Source organism: Bos grunniens, chromosome 17 (assembly GCF_055505025.1).
Source record: "Bos grunniens cultivar Pamir isolate PY7600 chromosome 17, Bosgru_T2T1.0, whole genome shotgun sequence".
In the NCBI taxonomy this organism is placed as follows: Eukaryota; Metazoa; Chordata; class Mammalia; order Artiodactyla; family Bovidae; genus Bos; species Bos grunniens.
The window spans coordinates 40,080,531-40,104,086 of NC_141181.1; the positions used below are offsets into that span (position 1 = coordinate 40,080,531).

The following is a 23,556-nucleotide window of genomic DNA, read 5'->3' on the forward strand; positions in this document are numbered from 1 at the left end:
GCCGTTCTCTATGACGTGCGATGGAAGCACAAGCAGCATTTGAGGTACTTACTGAATGTTTCTCCTGCTGGCCCATAACTCCATGGTTAGCTGGGATTGCTAGTGGTTTCATAATGAAGAAACATATGCTGGGCTGAATTTACACATCATGTAACAGTCTCTCATGGACGGCAAGTCACCCTTGACAGCAATGAATTAAAAGAAAAAACAGAAAGCAAGAAGAAAAAAAAAAAAAGGAGGAGGAGGAGAGTCAGCTGCAGCCTCAAGTCTCACTACCGGTGAGCTGAAAACCCTCACACTTGCGGACCAGAAAAGGGATCTGCCCGACCCTGCTGGTCTCCATTTTTATAACACAGAAACTCTAACCATCTCAAGCTATGGCGAGACCCAGGAAACCTTATCCAGCTTTCAGTCTTCCCTGAGAGCAAGATCATTTCTGAGACTGAAGAACAAGAGGCAAAAGAAAAGGAGGAAAGAAAAAAAAAAAAAGCTAAAATGGCTGACTGCACACAGACTCTCCTCCAAAAGGCTTCCTACAGAATGATATTAGGGTGGTGGAGGAACCAGTCTCCAGCATTCAGCCAAGCATTGTTAATACTCTTGTCTCATTTGCAATCACACGTACGGACCCCTCCGACCATGGAAAAAAGAAGAAAGAGGAAGAAAGAAAGAACCAGGGCAGAGCGTGTGAATCGGGACCTCCTCCCTGGCTGCCAGTGATGCTGACGGAGCAGTGACCAGTGATCTCTGTCCCACTCCGCTAACCAAGTTTGCACAATTAATCTGAGCGGCATGACACTGATGGACATTTGATCTAATGATGTCTGTCCCTCACACTCAACACAACCAGGACTGCCAGCAAAAGAGTCACTAACAGAAACACGGCACATGCACACACACACACAGTCTCAGAAGCAGGAGTCTGAATGCAATACACCAATATAATTACATTATTGTGCTTACTTTGGAGGACCATGGCTGCAGGCAGTTGGCATAGCAACGCACAAGGAAAGCCATTTCCTGGGTAGAGAGAAAGCTTCCTTTTCTAAATAAAAAATTCCTCTTAGGAAACAGGCGGCATTGCTGCTTCCTGCAGAAAGCAAGACACTGGAGTCTGTCTCTTAACCTGCAAGGCTCACAGTCAATGCAGTTCTAGTGATGTAAGTGGATTTCTCTCTCGCCCTCCCTCCCCTATATACACTGAAATATTCAGCTCAAATGGTACACACGTTCCTTAAGGCTCGCCCCCTCCTCTCCTTAACCATTTCACTCATTAAGGTAGCGATGGACAATTCAGATAAAGTAACGTGCTCTTGCCTGTGTGGTATCAGCAGCTGTAGGTTAAGCAAGTCTCAGAGGGGTGGAATCCATTGATTGCTGACTCCAAATAATATCACTGAAGACAGGGTGGGAAGGCAGAGCAAGGACTTACTTGAACAGCTTTGAACTAAAATATGATTTTTTTCACCAAGGTGAAGAAACAAGAACGGATGTGACCACTTTCCCCACCCTCAAATATCGCTGTGCTATAGGAAACCACCAAAAATTCACAAAATGCAAGCTCTGTACAAATTTAGAAGATGTGATTTTTCACAAACACCCATACATATGCGTGCACACACACACACACACACACACATATAGCACCTTGCAAATAATATCAAAATAAACCTGCTCAGGATTAAAAACAAAAAAACAAAAAAACTTAGAGGCAGAAAGTTAATATTTAATAAGGTTGTATTATTCTGCCACAGACTCTGAACTCCACCCAGGTAAGTAGGTTATGTGAAAAGAGAGTATTATGGTGGACATCTTAATCTGGAAGCCCTGGTCCATTTCTCACAGTCATCTCTACCCATAAATGGAGGACATAACAGAAAATAAATACGGAACATCTAGACTTTGGAGCTGCTGGCGCCTGCTGACTCCCGTTTCCCTCTCTCCCTACCTAAGCCACACCCACAGCGCTTATCTTCTTTCCTCCCCTCACACGTGAAGGCAGCCGGGCCCCCCACATCTCTATTTTGGATCCCCCTCCCCCAGACATGCCCTGTTCACAGACTTCTTATATTATCCATTACCCCTTCTCTCCCACATATACTCAACCTCTCTCTCACCACTAGAGGTTCTCCACACTGACTTTTGAACCAGTCAGGTCCTTCCCATCTCAAAAGCAAAACCAAACCTAGAAATCCTGCCGAGATCCTGCATTCTCCTGAGGTTACCAGGCTACTACTGTCTGATGGCTTCCCCACTTAACAACCTGACCTCTTGAGGAATCACCTGCTTTGGTTCCATCATCCGTCATCCCACTGCCCTCTCAACAGAGGACCGCCACGGTCCTGAGACATGACTGAGACATTGGCAAGTCACCCTCAACACCCTCTCCACATCCAATCCACCACGATACCCCAGTAATGATGTTCTCTCTAAAACTCAGATTTCTTTCCTCTCCATCACTATCATCACACTACAGTCATGATTTTGTTGCCTGGAAAACCACAGAAGTCTCCTTAGGAAACTCTCTGGGTTCAGTTCTAACTTCATCCACTCAACCAGTTTAACAAATGACATCTGAGATATTTTAAAGACTAAAAGCTGGTCATTTCACCTGAATCCACTAAGCCCCCTTTTCCACATCAAGAAAACCCATGGCTTCCCACTGCTTCCTTGAAGAGGAAGAGGACCTTTTTGCACCCTATTTCCTCTGCCTTGACCTCTCTATCCAGACTGACTCCTACTCCACCCCTCCCAACACCCTGGTGAAACGCCCTCAAGTTTACCACCATATTGTGGATCCCTTCTCTGCCATGCTGTGACCTTACACTTAATTATTTGAGCAGTTAGTATGTGCTTACCCTGCTACACGCCCTTGTCTATGAGGACTGGCATCATGCTTGCCTCTGTGCCCCTGGTATTGCAGTGTACAGCATGCTACATGGTTTTTGAATGAATGAAATCCTCAGTGACTAGGAATGGACACTGACAAGATCATATTTGATCCTGTAAACCAGTCTCTATCAAAATACCAAATATCTTTCTATAACAGACAGATAAACTACTTAAAAGTAGTCAGTGCTGATATCTGACAAAGGAGAAAAGGCAATGCAATAGACCAAAGATAGTCTCTTCAACAAATGGTGCTGGAACAAACAGACATCCACACGCAAAATAATAATAATAATCTAGAAACAGGCCTTACACTGTCTACAAAAATTAACTCAAAATGGAACACAGACCTAAATGCAAAATGCAAAACTATAAAACTCCTACAAGACAGGAAGAAATGACCCTGAGTACACTACTGCCTTTTTAGCCACAACACCAAAGACACGATCCATGAAAGAAATAATAAATAAGCTGGACTTCCCTAAAATTAAAAACTTTGGCTCTTTAAAAGACAATATTAAGAGAACTAGAAGACAAGCCACAGACTGGGAAAAAATATTTGCAAAAGACATCTGATAAAGGACTTGTCCAAAATGTGCAAAGGACTCTTAAAACTCAACAATAACATAAAATTTGATTTAAAAATGGGCCAAAGACCTTAATAGAAACCTCATCAAGAAGATGTACACATGGCAATAAGGACATGAAAAGATGATCCACATCTCATATCATCAGGGAAATGCAAATCAAAACAACCATGAGATACTGCTACACACCTATTAGGATGGGCAAAATCCAGAGCACTGATAACAGCACCTCCTCTGGTGAGGAGACGGAGCAGCAGCAACTCTGAATCACTGTCGACAGGAAGGCAAAATGGTACGCCACTTTGGAAGGCAGTGTGGTGTCTAACAAAACTAAACGTGCTTCTATCTGACGATCCAGCAACCCACCCCTTGATGTGCACCAAAGCAGTGGAAGACATATGTCCACATGGAAACCTGCACACAGGTATTTAAGCTATTTTATTCATAAGTGCCAAAACTTGGAAGCCACACCAAGATGTCCTTTAGTAGATAAATGTATAAATAGACGGTAGTATGTCAAGGTAGTAAAATATTATTCAACATGAAAAAGCAACCAGCTACGAAGCCATGAAATGACAAAGAGAAACATTAAGTGAGTATTACCAAGTGAAAGTAGCCAATCTCATAGTTGTATGATTCCAACTATATGACATTCTGGAAAAGGCAAAACTACAGAGACAGTAAAAGATCAGGGGTTGCAGGCGGGAGTGACGGGCTGCAGCTAGAATGAAGAGGTGGTGGACAGAAGACTTTTAGGACAGAGAGGAGACTTTTAGGACAGAGAAAATACTCTGTATGATATTAACATGATGGACACATGTCTCACTATACATTTGTCCTAACCCATCTGCACAACATCAGGATTGAACCCTAAGGTAAGCTAAGGACTTTGCATGAATATGGTAGGCTCATCCTAGGTTTTAAAAAAGGATGTACCATTTTGGTGAGTAAGACTATGATCCATGGAGGAAGAGATATCTGTGAAATCTCTGTACCTTTTTCTCAATTTTTCTGTAAACCTAAAACTGCTCTAAAAAAATAAAACCTTGAAAGAAAAAAAGTAAAAGCTAGTAGCAAACCAAGTACCCACCTATGAATGAATGTATATATAAAGCATGGTATAATTTATACATATGATGGGATATTCAGTCTTAAAAAGACCAAGATTCTTCACAAGCTACAGCAAGGATAAACCTTGAAGATACTACGCTAAGCAAATCATTTACTCACATAAAGACACTGTATGATTCCACTTATACGAAGCACCCAGAATAATCAACTTCATAGACACAAAGGAGAATGGTTGTTGGGAGGGGCTGGGAGAAGGGAGAAATGAGGAGTTATGTTCAATGGGTACAGAGTTTCAGTTTGGTAAGAGGAAAACATTCTAGAAATGGACGATTATGGTTGCATAACAAGGTGAATGTACTTAACACAACTGAACTGTACACTTAAAATGGTTAAAATGATCAATTTAAACATTATGTGTATTTTACTACTAAAACCACCACCACCACCACTACACACACACACACAGACACACACAGACACACACAGACACACACAGACACACACACACACACACACACAGAAAGTCAATGGCAACTCAAGAACTAAATGATCAAGTCACACGACGCTCACCATCTAGCCCATGTCCCACAGGTTCAGAGGACAGAAGCCCCTCTCCAAGATTAAGTCAAATGACCGCCATGCTGGTGGCCGCCGACCTTAGGAAGAAAGTTTCACATTGCTTGTCTTGGTGGAAAAACCTGTCACTTCTCTTAAAGAGGAAACTAAGCTCATCGGGGACCCTGGTAGATGAAGTCAGAATCACACGGCCTCAGGCACTGGATGCTTTTTTGTGCTAAGACTGCTGTGATTTCTCTCCCAAGCTGGCTCCACGCCTACAACCTCCACATTTTAAAAAACACATGATGGCAGTACTGAAATTCTACTATCCATACTACCTTGTACACAGAAATTTAATTACACCAGGTTATGATATGCCAAACAGAAAATATGAAGATTTAAGAGAACCCAGTATTACAGATTTTACACAAATAAGAAAAAAATCACACTTAGGCTGAATTTACTTATACTTACCCTATTTCTTAACCATCAAGGTTTAGCAAATAGCACTCAATAGATTCAGCTACTGAAAAAGGACCACGTAACAACTTTCTGCCTGTGTTGAGAACGTCTGTGTGCGTGCATGCTTAGTCACGTTCGACTCTTTGCGACTCCATGAACTGTAGCCTGCCAAGCTCCTCTGTCCATAGAATTTTCTAGGCAAGAATACTGGAGTGGGTTGCCATTTCCTTCTCCAGGGGCTCTTCCTGACCCAGGACTGAACCCATGAACCCATGTCTCCTGTGTCTCTTGTACTGGCAGGCAGATTCTTTACCACTGAGCCACATCAGTAACAATGACCCGAAAGACAGAGATTACATACACATCAAGAAATCACTTAATGTAAATCTCCATGCTAATGTAAAACCATCATATTCACTTATACTTTTTTCTACCTACAGTATTCCCTTTTAACTACTATGAAGTTGAGAAAAATGGTCTGCTCTTCTCAGTAATCATTAACCACATTTAGGATTAATATGTGTTTATTTATTTATAATATCTACAGTGCTATCCATAGATCTCCAAGTGCTTTACAAACATTTAATTAAGCTTGGTCAAAACCCAAGGGAAACAAAAAAATAATGTATTCATCTTTCACAGAAAAATAAAGTGTATAAGATTACACAGTTAGTAGTTTGGAAGAAGATAAAATAGAAACTACGTTTCTAATATCATTTATTTTACTTATCCACTATCCTATGGCCATTTTTCTTTTCCTCTCTTCTCCCTTCCTCAGAGGAAAAACTACAGAGGTTGGAGAAAATCTGTTGGAAAGGAAGGAAGAATTTATTCTTCAATATTGGAAACATAAAATTTTATAAACATAAATCCTAATGTTTTATTGTTCATCAAAGAAATGCCATTTTAAAATGCTATTTTCTATACGACCACACCAAATCCAGAAGCACCAAGCCAATGCAAAACCGTGCTAGGTATGGTCAAAGTTTCACTTCTCTTTTCCTAAACCCAATATATCCCATTAGTACTATGATTTCTTTCTTGAAAAAAAAGAAAGAAATGTTGATTTCACATAATCTAGTCCACCTTTGGGCAAACTTCAGACAGGTCCCACACATACATCCTTCCCACAGAGGAAATCTGGGCTACAATTTTTTATTTCTTCTACTTTGACCAATAAAAAGGAACTTTAGGTTCTTTGTTTAAAATAATTTATGAAATAAAATGAGAGATATCGACACTATGCCTAACGTAATAACTGCTGAGTAAATATCTGAGTTTGGTTTAATGCAGGCTTTAGAAAATACTTGGAACCATTACTTGACTTAGCACTTATTATCAGAAAGAGTCTAATTATGAGTTCAAAAAAGACATATGCTCAAGCCAGATATACTTTCTAGATATATAAACTTCAGGCGTTTAGGACTCAGCACTTTCACTGCCACGGCAGGGGTTCAATCCCTGGTCCGGGAACCAAGATGCTGCAAGCTGCACAGCATGGCCGAAAAAAAATGGCATGAAATGGAGACATAGAGACAAACGAAAAAATACAGAAGTCTGTAAGCAAGTAAGAAATTCCAACACACAGAATGGAGCTTTTCAAAATGCACTTATTTGAAAAATGAACAGACTTCAACAGCTGATTTCATAAAGCTTACCTCACTCTCTAGAACCTGTTTAAAGAAAAGACCAAACTTCATCTCAAATTGCTCAAGTTCAAAGGCAGAACCCTTGTAACTGTAATCATTTCACTGCTTTTTCTAAGGACAAGGCCTCAAAGTGGGCTCCTGACTGCAGTATTTCATAGAGCAACACTACTCCAAATATAAATGGCAATTGTTGTCTTTACTAGTAATTTGGCATGTAACCTATTCCATTATGATTAGTATGTTTGCATGAGCACAATATATTGCTAATTATCTATTTCTATTCAACAAAAGGAGAAATACTGACCACAAACTGGAATGTAAATTAGTTGAAGCCAGGGACCATACACATTTTATTTGTCTGATATGTTAATGATAAATTATGTTTTATCTCTACTACTTAACACATAGTAATTGTTTAAGTGAAGAATGAGTGCATGATTCCACTTAAACTTTTTCAAAAGTAACCTGTGAAATGTTATTGGATTCACCGAGAAGTTCATTCATGCTGTTCATGGGGTCGCAAAGAGTTGGACACAACTTAGTGACTGAAAACAACAAAAAGTGTGTTCAGTTTTAAGTAAAAAATAAAAGACACATTTTCCATTTTCACTAAGAACTGTATTGAACAATGTATTCCTCGAACGAATGAACTTTAGGGGCAACCCACTATTACACCAGCTGTATAATGAGGAAATAGACACAGGATAGTTGTGCAACCAAAAAATATGTCCAACTTGCTAAATGACAAAATTACGTGTTTTAATTAACTTGACAGGTGAAAAGAGTAGATGAAAACCAGCAAGTCTAAGTGTAGAGATTCCTTAAAAAACTGGAAATAGAACTGCCTTATGATCCAGCAATCCCACTGCTGGGCATACACACTGAGGAAACCAGAAGGGAAAGAGACACGTGTACCCCAATGTTCATCGCAGCACTGTTTATAATAGCCAGGACATGGAAACAACCTAGACATCCATCAGCAGATGAATGGATAAGAAAGCTGTGGTACATATACACAATGGAGTATTACTCAGCCATTAAAAAGAATTCATTTGAATCAGTTCTAATGAGGTGGATGAAACTGGAGCCTATTATACAGAGTGAAGTAAGCCAGAAGGAAAAACACCAATACAGTATACTAATGCATATATATAGAATTTAGAAAGATGGTAACAATAACCCTGTGTACGAGACAGCAAAAGAGACACTGATGTATAGAACAGTCTTATGGACTCTACGGGAGAGGGAGAGGGTGGGAAGATTTGGGAGAATGGCATTGAAACATGTAAAATATCATGTGTGAAACGAGATGCCAGTCCAGGTTCGATGCACGATACTGGATGCTTGGGGCTAGTGCACTGGGACGACCCAGAGGGATGGTATGGGGAGGGAGGAGGGAAGAGGGTTCAGGATGGGGAACACATGTATACCTGTGGCAGATTCATTTTGATATTTGGCAAAACTAATACAATTATGTAAAGTTTAAAAGTAAAATTAAAAAAAATTAAATTAAATTAAAAAAAATAATAAATAAATAAATAAATTCAACAGCTTAAAATGTACACCATCCAAATGTCATTCATACAAGTATTAACATAAAATAGGGAAGATCAGGCTAGAGGAAAAATTCATGGCGGGGTATGAGGTAGCAAAGGTTATCTGCAAAAGTGAGCTCCACAATGTCTGGAAACCGTAATATAATCTCAAGTTACATTATCAGACATATAAGGCGCACAGTAGGGACACAGTAAGGTCTGCTGTAGCTAGGATAGGAGAAGATGAAGTTGCACAACTTCATGTAACTGACAGCAACCCATATAGACATCAGGAGAGATAATGAGTAACTTGTTATCACATTCGAACAGCAGAAAATCCAGATGCTAAGGTGTCGGAGAAGTTACAAGAAGTTAGGAATGTTTAACCTAGATGACAGGCTGAACAAAGCAGGGTGTCCTGAAGCACAGTTACAGGAAAATGGAATATGAATATTTATTTGTGCTGCTTTAAGAGATATCTAGAACCTTCAAGAAGCCTAAACTAAGATTATAGAGAGGCAGATTTCAGCTAAGCGTGAGGAAAATTTCTGAATAATAAGGCTTTTCCTACAATAAACTATAACTGGTATGATTTACAAAACTTTCTTTGTACCAAGCAGTAGTGTGCAATTTTGACACATTGTTACGTATGGAATCTCACAAATATCAGCGCTAAGTGTAATTATTAATAAAAATATAATAAAAGCAAAGGATGAATGTCAGTGATTACATAGGAAAAAAAATAAATTGTATTAAGTGGTTTGCTGGCAGATTCCTAAAATCCTTTTAGGTTCTTAAAGTTATCTTACCTAACATGGCAGTTTCCAAACATTAGCTGGTAGCAAGATGGGGGTGATAAGAAGAGACAGGTAATAAGATAGAGAAGACCATCTGAATGAAAATGAATCTATCATGGGATAAGATTTCCTGGTGGCAACTTTCCTTTATTCTGAGATCTTTGTCCTCCTACTTTGGCAGCTGTTAAGGAAATACTAAAATGTCCTTACTTTAAAAAAAAAATTATAGTGATAATTGGACGATAGTTTAAAGGTTTTCTTGTTAACATCCCTTCATTTGCAAATTAAATGCTGTCAAACCTAGAAAAATGTAAGTAAAAGGTGTTTCTCTTAATGGTAGCAATAATTTGAATTATTAAAAGCTGTATATAACTAGACGATCAGTTTTATAGAAGGCACAATAGTCTTAACTACTACCAAAACACTACCAATATTTTCTCATACACAATTTTGTGGCAGTGTTTTTATCTCTAAAAGAATCATTATTTTTAGACAGTTTAAGAACTGTTTTGGTTCATTAGAAAGTCATACTTTTTACAAAAGATCTTTAAGAAAGATTTGGCTTAAGTGGATCTAACTTTTAAAATACACTAATTAATCACACAGTCATCCTTTGTTATGAAATGGTACTAGTTGCCAGTGAAAACCCATTTCTGTATTAGAATGAAGCTGCTACTGCTGCTGCTAAGTTGCTTCAGTTGTGCCCAACTCTGTGCGACCCCATAGACGGCAGCCCACCAGGCTCCACCGTCCCTGGGATTCTCCAGGCAAGAACACTGGAGTGGGTTGCCATTTCCTTCTCCAATGCATGACAGTGAAAAGTGAAAGTAAAGTCGCTCAGTCGTGTCCGACTCTTAGGGACCCCATGGACTGCAGCGCACCAGGCTCCTCCGTCCAAGGGATTTTCCAGGCAAGAGTACTGCAGTGGGGTGCCACTGCCTTCTCCAGCTAAATAGCAGGGGTCGGGGTTGGGGGGTGGGGGCAGGCCAGGAATGGTTTGCTTTCCTAATGAGAGATGCATGGTTCAAAGAGGGAAAACATCTAATTGCAACAACAGCAACAAAAAACTGATCAATCAGCCAGCACCTATAGCAGTGGATATTCTTGTTGCTGCTGTTCAATCATGTCTGACTCTTTGTGACCTCATGGACTGTAGCATGCCAAGGTCCTCTGTCCTTCACTATCTCCCTGAGTTTGCTCAAAGTCATGACCATTGAGTCACTGACACTATGTAACCATCTCATCCTCTGCCGCCCCCTTCTCCTTTTGCCTTCCATCTTTCCCAGCATCAAGGTCTTTTCCAATGAGTTGGCTCTTCGCATCAGGTGGCCAAAGTATTGGAGCTTCAGCCTCAGCTACAGTGGACGTTCTATGCTCCAGTCTATTTCTTTTAAAGGTACTTAAACTGTAGGCATCTAAGGTGGTTGAAGTATTTGAGATATATCTTTTAGATCAAATTTAAAATTTAAGTTACATAAAAGCAATATATGTTAAATTCATTTTAAAAAATAAGGAATTTCATGTACCAGGGACACAAAAGACCTATGTCTTTGTTCAACTCTATCTGTGTGACCATGAACACTGAACACATTACCCGATACCTCTGACCTTAGGATGCTTATCTCCTAACAGTGGAGACACCATCACCAAGCGTTCAAAACTGCAGAAAGATTGAGAAAATATGTGAAAAAACACCCAGTCGATGGACGGTCCTAGTGGTAGAGATGATAGACTCCTATCACTGGTGGGCAGTGAAGGGGGCATGGGTTCAATTCCTGGTCCGGGAAGATCCCACATGCCCTGGAGCAACTAAGCCTGTGCACCATGACTACTGAGCCTGTGTTGAGCATTCAAGTCACAACTACTGAAGCCCTCATGCCCCAGAGCTGCACACCACAACAACTGAGCTTTCATGCTGCAACTAAGCAAGCCCGGGTACCTGGAGCCTGTGCTGCACAACAGGAGAAGCCGCTACAGAGAGAAGCTCGCTCACTGCAACTAGAAAGCAGCTCCACTCTACAAACTATAGCAAGCCTGCACACGGCAACGAAGACCCAGTGCAAGCAAAACTTAGTAAGTAATCAGGAGAAAAACACCCAGCTGACTGGTGTATGTCATAAGTATTCAATAAGGGTCAACTTTATTCCTTCCAAGAAAATCGAAAAATTCATTGGCACTCAAGGTTTGGGCAACCCATTAATTAATGTTATACAGATGGCATATATGCTTATGTAGAACTGTCAATGCAGGTGGACCTGTGATGTCTCTCCTAGTGATGTTAACTCATGCTAATTCTGGGAATTTGACCCAAAGACCTCAGTACAGAACCACAAGACTGCTGAGGACCTACTAAACAGCATATATGTGGTGCAAAAGGTATGCAGTAGCATACGAGATACTATCTGCTTCTGAAGCCTCTGCTGACTCTTCAGGAAATTTAATTTTTAACAAACATATTTTCATTTTTTTAATCTGTTTTCAAATAAATATCAATATGTATGAGTTTTCATAATGGTTCAATAATCTTCACTCTACAAGAAAATAACAGTATTTCTAGAAGGCAGAATTCATCAATGGACTTCATGACCAGGAATAGAACTGTGACTGCCTGTCTGATGTAATTAAATATATTCCAGACAGGAAATGCTTCCAAGTTAATTTGCCTGGAAAATAATTAAATATAGAAGAGATGGTCTCAATATAGAAGATATTTTAGGTGCCACAGAAATTCTTTAAAGAAGCCAGCCTCCCAATATGACCAGGGGAGCTTAAGATAACAATATTCAATTTTCCTTTCCATAACTAAATGAATAAACAAACAAAGCCCAAACCACACATCTACTTTCTTCCTCTCCTTAAAAACTAAAAACACAGAGTACTTTACCTATTCATATTTTAGTTGTGCTTTGAAATTTTCAATTACTACCATGCAGATATTTTTAAAGAAAAATATTATAATTATAATATTTATTTGTACATATCAATACCAGGTAACTACAATTGTTAAAACTACTCACAACTGGCCAGATGAATCACATTTATGGACAATTATATCTCTTGATCACACTACACAGTAGCAGTTCATGGTATTAACACATAAACATAAATCTTATCATGAAACACTAAACAGAGTAAGTAGCATTCACTCATTCATTCTACACTTGACCTCCAAGACAAACTGGGATAGGAGAAGAAAAAAGAAATCAGAAAGAAGAAATGACCCTCAGAAATCATCCTGATTAGTAAACAGTGTGGTGGACATAAGCAAAATGTACAGTGTGTCACATGAAATGCTTACTAAAAGACTGCCCTGGAGCAAATGTATAAGAAAACCTACTTTTCTTGATGGCATGTTATTTTACAGGTAATGTTTTTTCAAGGAGGTAAAGCAAAAAACAAACAAAAAAACCTGTTGGGCCAAAGTTTTAAAACACACGATTCAATCCACTGGACTTTTTAAAGATAAAACCCAAAACTAATAAAATATTTATACATGCAGCTAAAAAAAAAAGAATGAAATAATACCATTTGCAGCAGCATGGATGCAACTAGAGATTATCATACTAAGTGAAGTGAGTCAGACAGAGAAAGACAATTACCATATGGTATCACTTTTATGTGGAGTCTAAAATATGACACAACGAATCTATCTATGAAACAGAAACAGAATCAAAACATAGAGAACAGACTTGCGGTTGCCAAGGGGGAGGAGGCAAGGACTGGGAGTTTGAGACTACCAGCTGCAAACTAGTATATACAGTGGCAGTCCTCAATCTTCTTGGCACCAGAGAGTGTTTTTATGGAAGACAATTTTTCCATGGACTGATGGAGATGGGGCGGGGTCGGGGGGGTGATGGTTTCAGGGGGTGGTGAGTAGGGCAGTTTTAGAATGATTCAAGCGCACTACATTTCTTATGCACTTTATTTCTACTATTATTAGATTGTAATATATAATGAAATAATTATACAGTTGTCACTTGCCACTCACTGATAGGGTTTTGATGTGAGTGCAAGCAACTGATTTATAACTGTCTCTGTGAGGTCAAATCTCTCTGCTAATGATCATCTGTATTTGCAGCCACTCCCCAGCGCTAAGCATCACCACCTCAGCTCCACCTCAGGTCCTCAGACATTAGATTTTCATAAGGAGCACACAACCTAGATCCTTCGCATGCGCAGTTCACGTTAGGGTTCATAATCCTATGAGAATCTAATGCTGCTGCTGATCTGACAGAAGGCGGAGCTCAGATGGTAACGTGAGCAACGGGGAACAGCTGTAAACACAGGTGAAGTGGCACTGGCTCAACTGCTGCTCACCTCCTGCTGTGCAGCTGGGTTCCTAACAGGCCACCGGTAGCGATCTATGGCCTGGGGGGTTGGGGACCCCTGATACACAGGATGGATAAACAAAAAGGTCTTACTGTATAACACAGGGAACAATATTCCATATCCTGTGATAAACCATAATGGAAAAGAATATGAAAAAGAATGTGTGTGTGTGTGTATATATATATATATCTGAGTCACTTTGCTATATAACAGAAATTAACACAACATTGTAAATTCAACTATACTTAAATAAAAAATAAACTTAAAAATTATTATACAAACTACTAGAAAGCATGTTATTTACAATAAAGGAAAAAATGCAATAAGGAAGAAAGTGGGACAGTCAGCTAAAGGGGAAATTTCTCTAAGCAAGAAGCGATGCAGTGACCAATGACCCTATAGGGAAGGCACATGTAGACAGACACTCCAGCTCTTACCAGGGCAAATCCACCATCTCAAAGTCAGGAGCAGGGAAAACTTCCAGCCCCTTCCCAAAGACAGCGCTACCCTTTCAGACATCTTGCCGGAGCAGATGATTACTGAGTTGCATTGAATTATAGCACAACCATGAGAAGAAAATCTTGTGAAGACAAAAGAAACTAGCCACAGGTGTCTTAACATAAGCAGGACAAGTAGAAAAGAGTGAAGATGGCATACTGATTTAGACCAAAAAAGAAAAAGGAAGCCAGTAAGAAAAAAAAAGAAGAAATACTCAAACTAGAGGATAAACACAGAATTCTAGAAAACTAGTAAGAAATTTTGAGAAGTTTTAAATACACTGCTAGGTACTGTTTATTTATTTTGCACTATCAAACCGAAACAATTTGTAATAGATTAAGTATTAATCATCCAAAGGAGGGTGTTGAAATAGTTTCAGAAAAAGATCCTGGTGATGATCTTTTTCTGAGGGTATGGGGGTGGTTAGGGACACCAAACACTAGTTTTATTAACATTATCATAAGACCAAAAATTCAAGTTTTGTAAAGGTGATCTAGTGACATTACCATTACAATATCATACTTTCATACCACACAAATGTTTGCATTAAAATTTTAAATATGTTATAATTTCACATAATGGCTCATAATTATCTTAATAGGGAAGAGGAGTCACAGAACTTTCTGGGGAGACCCCAAAATAAAATTCCTAAGGAGAAAAATGCTCTAAATGAGAAATGCTAAACAAATAAAGTAAAAAACATCTACCTTTAATGTTTTGGGTTTCCCTGGTGGCTCAGTTGGTAAAGAATCTGCCTGCAATGCAGAAGACCCGGGTTCAATCACTGGGCCAGGAACATCCCCTGGAGGAGGGCATGGCAACCCACTCCAATATTCTTGCCTGGAAAATCCAGGCAAGACCGAGGAGCCTGGCGGGCTACAGTCCATAGGATCACAAGAGTCGGACGCAATTGAGTGATTAACACTTTCACTTTCAAACAGTAACTGCAAAATGAACTACTGGCAACCATCCACTACAATTAATATATTTAAAACAATTATTTAATGTGAAACATTTTTAAATTCTTCTGATTCCACCCCAAGTTAGATTGGGACCTTTCCATTTTCTCCTAGAATCTATACGGGGATTAAGGAAGAAGGAAGAAGAGGTAAGGGGAAGAATTTCACAGGAAACGAGGACAGGCAGCCTCGCAGGTGTACAGTCTAAGGGCACTGCTCTCAGAAGGGCCCTGCACTTGGTTTTCCATGAAAACTAATTTTATGTGAAAGAAGACAAAATGGACAAGCTGGGGTTACTCAAAACTGGGTACGTGGCCCATATTTTCTTCTAAGTGAACAAACTGAGCTTGTCACCTTGAGGAAAATGGCTTATAGAACTTTGCCAAGGATAACATTTTAGCTTTCAAGTAAAAATTAGATGTTGGGAAAACATATCCAATACCATAAGCTTTATAGTTTCCCAATAATTAAGGCCTTTTAAAATGAGACTGGTAGTGTTATTAATAAACATGATATTTTTTAAAATATTGTATAACATGCCAAAATTTGGAAGACCTAAATTTAACGACCAATGCATGATATTATAAAATCACACATAAGTGGAAAGACCTATTCCATGTGTCAGTAAGGACAACAAGTTTTAAAAGTTTATTGACAGGGTGTTATATTCCTCATGGCAATGGAACCTTTGAGGAACTACCACTTGTCAAATTTTGATGGAGTGTAACAGTAAAATTATTTGAAGAAGCTGTTAAAACGTTCCTCCCTTTCCATACTTTATACACTTTAACCCAAAGAACAACATCACAACAGACTGAAAACAGAAGCAGATATGAGAATCCAGATGTGTTCCATTAGGCCAGATATTAAACATTCATAAAACTATAAAACACCACCACTCTTCTTATGTTTTTTTCTGTTTTGTAAAATATAGTCATCTTTCACTTTAAAAAAAAAAAACCTTAAAATGGGTTTATTATGTTTCATTAGCCAATAAATACATATTTTTAAGTTTTTCAGTTTCAATTTCTAACATGCCAAGAAATGATACAGATAATTCATATGACAAAAGCTGATGGAGCCCTCAGAAAGTTTTAAGAGTGTAAAGAAAAGAGTCCTCAGATGGAGAAGTTTGACAACTGCTGCTCTGAGACATGAACCAGAAAATAATCAGCCTCTTAGTTCTTTTTTTTTTTTAATCCAGTTGTCAGCTGTCCTTACATTCCTTGAAGACAAAACCCAGTAAGATTCTACCTCAGCTGAACTTCTAAACACTTAACCCACTTGCAGAACACTCGCTGCCCATACTCTCCCCATGGAACTGAAGTTAGTCCCAAAAGTTAGGCAAACTTTGCACCAAGGAGCAATATAAAGACTGAAGTACTTGTTAAGAATGTCCATTATTCAGGCTGGATAGGAGGGGAGATTGGGGAAGAATAGAGACACGTATATTTTTGGCTGAGTTGTTCACCTGAATCTATCACAACAATGCTAATTAGCTATACTCCAACACAAAATGTTTAATTAAAAAAAAAAACTGTGAATGTAGATGCAAAAAATTTAAACAAAATTTGAGAAAGTTAAATTCATGCTGAAAGGATAATGTGTCAATAATCAAATGGCTTTTACCCTAGGAACTCAGGGATGGGTTAACATTTGAAAAACAATATTTTGTAGTAAGTATAAATGGAGTATAACCTTTAAAACCTATGAATCACTACACTGTATACTTGTAATATGTAATATTGTACATGAACTATACATCAATAAAGTAAAAATTCATCCTTGGAAAAAAAAAAAAAAGAATGCCCATTATTGTCAAGGGCATCAATATCACCAAGAATATCACTGAGGCCCAAGCATTCTCTGCATTAGAGAATTGGGATGTGCTTATTTCAGAATTAACAAATGGCAACATGGTCTTTTTCCTAATAACATTTCTGAGTATTCTGAAATTCCTGATAATTCAAACAGGTTTTTTGAAGATTCAGTTTAAAATTCTGTATAAAGAAATGGATAAAAAGTAGAAGTACACAAATCAACTTATTTTAAGATTTAAACCTATCTTCTGACACTCCTAAATGCCTTCTGGACTGTACCAAAACCACAGGTGACCAATTAACACTATCTTCACAGATATCTGAGTAAGAGTGAAGACAGCCCAAATACTTTCTTTCTCATCTTCAAATTTTTCCCTTCGGAATTACCCCACCGTTTACTGCAATTAGCATTCATTTTTCAGATCCAGCCCACTCTGAGGTCATGTCATTTCTCCTCTAGGCTAGCAGTTCTAAACCCCATCTCACATCCAACCACAACCAATATTACACCTGAGAGAGAGAGAGGAAGACATAGGAAAAATAAAGGCTACTGACTGCATACTAAGTCCATAAGAAACTGTTCTAATACAAACAATTGTTCAGTATGGCTTTCTTCCCCAATAGATTCTATAATAATTTTTTTCTAAAATATCTTAAAGTTGTTTTTCAGCCTACATGTAAACAATCACCAAGGCTGAAAGGTACATCTGTTAACTGGGTATGCTCAAGTCAGTCGTTACTACTGATACTCTTAACACCACTGAATTGTACACTTAAAAATGGTTAAGATGGTACATTTAGTGTTACATATTTTTTATAAAACAAGAAAAAAAAAAGCTAAATAGGTGAACTGTGCGGCATATGAATTCTAACTCAATAAAGCTGTAATTTTTTTTTTAATCAGTAAGTTTGTTCCTAGTTTTTGTTAAAGAAAGGGAAAAAAGTTTCCTACTGAGATATAAATAATGACAAATTTTTTGAGAGGATAAGGAGGAAAATTTATATACATAAAAATGTACAAAATCTAGTAGGTGTTTAAAAACTGTTTTAATATGAATCATTAATATTTTCATTTCACAAGTAATGTCAATCTAACACCCATACATTGAATCACATGCTAGAGTTTCTCCCAGAGGTCAGTCAACAATACCTTCTAACTAACACAAAGGTATTTCAAGTCAATGATGTTTTAACACAGGATTCAAACCAAAAGAGAACATTTCTAGTACCCCGATATTGCAAATAGTGAAAACAGACAACTTAGAATGGATAACTTAATCCATTCAGTACTGGTAGGAAGGGTTCATTCAGCACTGGTAGGAAATAGGTCTGAATATCACAGTACATTTTTCCAAAGAAAAAAGACATTTTTCAAATCAGCATGTAACACTGCAAAATCTCATGACAAAAAAATAAATTAAAAAAAGGAAGGAAAAGAAAATATCACATAAGAGATGAAATGGCTGAAGACGAAAGGACCTTTGCTGTTGAAACTCAAAGTTAAATTTTAGCCAAGTATATTTACAACATGAACAAGCACAGAGAGCCACCAGTGTTCACAATGTGAGGCAGGACAAAGTGGCAGTGATCTTTCTGACAAATAAATTGCTTGAAATATTGCATGACTTGCTACACAACACCCTTATTACTTTCAATTTCCAAGTGCAACCAAAAGATGGATCCAATTATGACATCAATACAAGCTTTCTTTCAGAATGGAATGAAAGAACAGTAAATCCCAGTGGCCACGGGAGTTCTGCAGCAGCGATGATGTCATATATAAAAATAGACATCCTCTAACAGAAGCTGAAACTTGTGTAAACAGCACACTCCACACTATTCTCAACCACCTTGCATGAATCTGCAATGCCTGCTGTTAATAGCGCGAGATAAATCATTTCATGTTGTACACCATCTCCTGATTTACATTTCGACTTCTAAACAGACTTGATAGGGTAATTTCTCAATCTGTATAAATTAAATCAACATAAATACCTGATTATAACTGCAAGAAAGAGAAATGCTCCCCCCAAAGTAAGGAGACTGAGACCACTGCAGCAGCTTTCAGAGGCTGCATTTTGCCAGGAATGCAGTGCATACGGCACAGTGCTGTTATGTCCACTATTGTTCAGAGACCTTTCCACAGGGAGCTTTCTGCAGGGTTTTAAAATGCAACATGATCCAGGTGAGGAAGGGTGAGTAAACCGGCTGAAAATAAGCATGAAAAACAAAGGGTACTCTGGACACTTTCCTTTAAAAAAGTCTTTGAAGTTAATGTAAAATATAAGGCATGCACACAGCAAATAGTATCTACCAGAATGTATGGGTTTTTTTGTGTGTGTGTGGGAGTGTATCTATCACTCCTCTCTAACAGTCAATGCACATCCCCTCTTTTCACTCTTCACTCCCCAATTCTGTTTTTACATTTACTTTTATTGCACTATTGGGGATGAAAGAAGAGTTTCCTTTGAGCCAAGATAGTAAGGCCATTCAAGAAGCCAAACCTGATTCCTCAAGAAGTCTGGTTTTTGAGCCTGCACAGTATCTGAATTCCCTTCAATTTCAGCTGCCCATTGATTTATCTGTATTCTGTGTGAGACTGTAAAGTCAATGAGGGCAGACTCTGTCTGTCCTGTATACCTTTATGGCCATGGAGTCTGGCACAACCTTGAAGTAAGGTGAACAGTCATTAAATATTCATTAAATGAATAAAAATATATAAATGGAAATACTGACTGAGCTTTCCTCTGTATGATACAAGAAATACAACACACAAATTTTCTGAAACTCCATCCTACTGTAATTCAGAGAGGTACTGATGACTAAATTGAAAGCAAAGTCTTTAGATTCAATTAAGCAAACACACACTTGATGAAAGATGCAGAATAAAACTACTCAAATAATTAAGAAGTTTTCCTATACTTGAATAATTTCCTTATATGGATATAAACAAATGGTGTATATCATCATATGAACAAATTTGTCAAGTGAGATATGAACTGACTATTATAAGTTAAAATCCTAAGACCTAGATATTCCAGGAAATTTAGTAGATACACAAGTCACTGGTACACAACACATGTTCTTACTGATAAGTAGCATATATTGGCTTAAAGTAGGAAGACCTCAGTAAGAAATTAAAGAATAAGTGACAAAGCAAAGCCATGACATGAGGGAAAATATTGTCTATTTCTAACACAAGAACAACAGTTCCAGTCAAAAAGTCTAGAGTCAAATAAACGTGCAATCACACAAACACTGTAATTTTTTCATGTTTCAATATCTGCTTTTTTATAATTAATCGGTTACCAAGAAGTCCTTAACTGAAGATGAAACCAACTTAAATCTTATCACTTAAAAAAAAATCTACTTCAGAGATATATAAGATAAATATAACCTAGGAATAATTCTATAACCATTAGAAGAAATAGGACTTGTCTTATATTATTATGAAGAATAATCTTATTAAAAATAGGACTCATTTTTATAGGGCTTATTACAATTGGTGCTACATGTTAAAGATACTGTCTTATCACTGACTATAATAAAAAATTAATCCCATAATGTTTTATAATATTACACTGTATTCAACTTAGATTTTATCAATTTTATGAAGTATTGTTATTACTTTTGTATACTTGCACTAAGAACTTTAAAATAAGCCTAATCCACTGAAAAATTCGATATATAATTATTAAACAGTGTCTTGAAGAATATATTCCCACTGTAGAAAAGGATTACTAACAGAATTTGTGGGAGATACTTCTTTCTATAACTGATGAGTGCAAGTCACTCAGCCGTGTCCGACTCTTGGAGACTCTGTATAGCCTCTGGAACTCTCCAGGTCAGAATACTGGAGTGGGTACTCCACTCCCTTCTCCAGAGACTCTTCCCAACCCAGGGACAGAACCCAGGTCTCCTGCATTGCAGGCAGATTCTTTAACCAGCTGAGCCATTGAGGAAGCCCAAGAATACTGGAGTGTGTTGCCTATCCCTTTTCCAGCAGATCTTCCTGACCCAGGAATCGAACGGGGGTCTCCTGCATTGCAGGAGGATTCCTTACCAGCTGAGGTACCAGGGAAGCCTGGAAGCTATGACCAATGGGTTCTAGTTATTTCAAAAATTTTTCATTGATCAAGACTTTGTAAGTTTCATGTTACATTGTTTTTGAATCCTAATTCAAATTAATATGAAGTAAAGCCACATTTTGGGAGTTAAGTAGGAGTAGGGGTGGGAAGTCAATAAGAACCTCAAAGTGTAGAGGGCATCTAGTTATGCAACCAGCCCAGGAAGGCTGCAGAGGTAGGAACCATCAGTTGGTACATATAAACTCCACACTGTAGACAGGACAAGCTTTCTTTAGTCTTTAGTCTAATCTCTGTATAATAGGTATTTGTTTTAATAAAATAAAACATAAGAATGCATTTAAGAACCTGTGGGCTTCCCTGGTGGTCCAGTGGTTAAGAATCTGCCTGCCAGTGTAGGGGACATGGGTTCAATCCCTGGTCCAGAAAGACCCTTCATGCCGTGGGGCAACTAAGCCCATGAGCCACAACTACTGAAGCCTGTGGGGCCTGGAGTCCAAGCACCACGACAAAGAGTAGCCCCTGCTCCCTGCAACTAGAGAAAGCCCATGCAGCAACAAAGACCTAGCGCAACCATAAATAAATAAATCTTAAAAAATAAAAAGAATCTGTAATATCTATCTATCCATCTATCTAATTCAAAGATCATTACCTTAATATCTTCATACACCAATAACAAAAACTATGGACTTGCGTGACAATGAGATGTCGGTGTGGGTGCATCCACTGTCAAAAATATATGCTGCATTCAGAGAGACAGCCTCTATTAAGTGTAAGAACACGCACATGAGAAGAACCCTGAACGCCATGATCAAACAGACAGGTCAACAGTCCCCATCAGCAGTATACTATCTCCATATAAGTTCTGCTCTTTCCAAACTAGAAAGAGGACAGAACTGTTCTTTTTCCTTTTTTCTGCTTTAAAAAAATAAGAGGAATAAAAGATGATGAAACAGGCATGTGCCAGCTTCCCAATCCCTGCAGTCAGGTAAAAGTAAGAGGGTCCTTCCACCTTTTAGGGGCTTCCCAGGAAATGGCAACCCACTCCAGTATTCTTGCCTAGAGAATTTCACAGACAGAGGAGTCTGGTGGGCTACAGTCCATAGGGTCGCAAAGAGTAGGACATGGCTGAGCACGCACTCATATCTGCCTTTTAAGTCCTTCTTTCCACTTCTCCTCTCCATTTTTATTATGGAACTCATATTTTCTTACCCATCCAACTTCTAAAATACATTACCCATGACTGCAGAAAGAGTCTGTAATTAGGGGTAAAATAAACAGGTTTCCCCATCCTATTCTGAACCTGTTGACAAGATAAACTTGCCCAAAGTTCCAAATCAGTCTAGGAATGACCTCAATTTTCCAGCCTCTGCCAAGAATTTTATCCATGACCTGCCCCTCTACCACCTTTACCCACTAGAAGACTGAAAATTCATGTCACATCCTATTTTCTGGCATTCTTAAATACAGCTTCAATTCAACTCATCAAAATGTAAGAAAATGCTAATGAAAGCCATCTCCAATCTTGCCTTCTCACTGCATTTTAAAATGCTTATTCTCTGCAAATCTCGTACACTTGCCTTGAAAAAGTGACCTGAAAACACTCTACATGGACTATATGAGTATTCGTGTTACTGAAGAAAATTATTATAATCTGCCAAACTGTTGTGACACATCTAAGTTTAAAAAGTGTACATAAGGTATACATTGTAATTTAGTGCACATTTTCAATTAAATTCCTAATTCTAAATGGGAATTAGACTAACTGGTAATTTCTCATATTATCAATGAAAAAGAAGAGGATTAATTACATTTTAAAATAGTATCTTTTAAAATAGTAAAGTTACATACTTTTAAATATATACCAGACAAAAGCTCAAAACACAGGCGCAATGAAAAAAAAGTATATAATTTTATCAAAATTTTATCAAATTTAAAAACTATCATTTTTTAAGATTTACCACATCACTGAAAAATTAGCAGTGCTTCTAAAACACAGTAGAGCAATCATGTCACCTGTGCCATTTTAATATGCATCTTCTTACACAGAATGTAAAGTAACAGCCTCATTTTAATTTGAAAAGTTATCCAAATATTTTATGCTTTTAGGTGACGTTACTATAGTAGCCAAAGACATTATACTGACAGTAGCCCTCCTCTAATGTGAATTAAATTATCCATGATCTTTTTCCTGGGCAATAAGAAAACACAACCATAAAAAGTTTTTAGAGAGAAATCAGTTTTTCTTCCCTGACTCCAAATTCCCTGATAACCCCAAATTTGACTGAAAATTTCAAATGAGTAATACTGAAAATAT

The 23,556-nt window shown here is 38.1% G+C and overlaps 1 protein-coding gene across 19 annotated transcripts in view; it reads right to left on the reverse strand.

The window, feature by feature from the left end:
- RAPGEF2 (Rap guanine nucleotide exchange factor 2) overlaps positions 1–23,556 on the reverse strand; it is a 273,052-nt gene that overhangs the window by 96,387 nt on the left and 153,109 nt on the right. For 3 of the 19 annotated variants that reach the window (XM_086346929.1, XM_086346928.1, XM_086346926.1), the window contains exon 1: positions 53–1,171. The exons of the other annotated variants lie outside the window; for them this stretch is intronic. In XM_086346929.1, coding sequence (XP_086203055.1) covers positions 53–112 — 60 coding nt within the window. In that variant the 5' untranslated portion in view covers positions 113–1,171. Of the gene's footprint in view, positions 1–52; positions 1,172–23,556 lie in introns of those variants that run through there. 19 annotated transcript variants of the gene reach the window in all.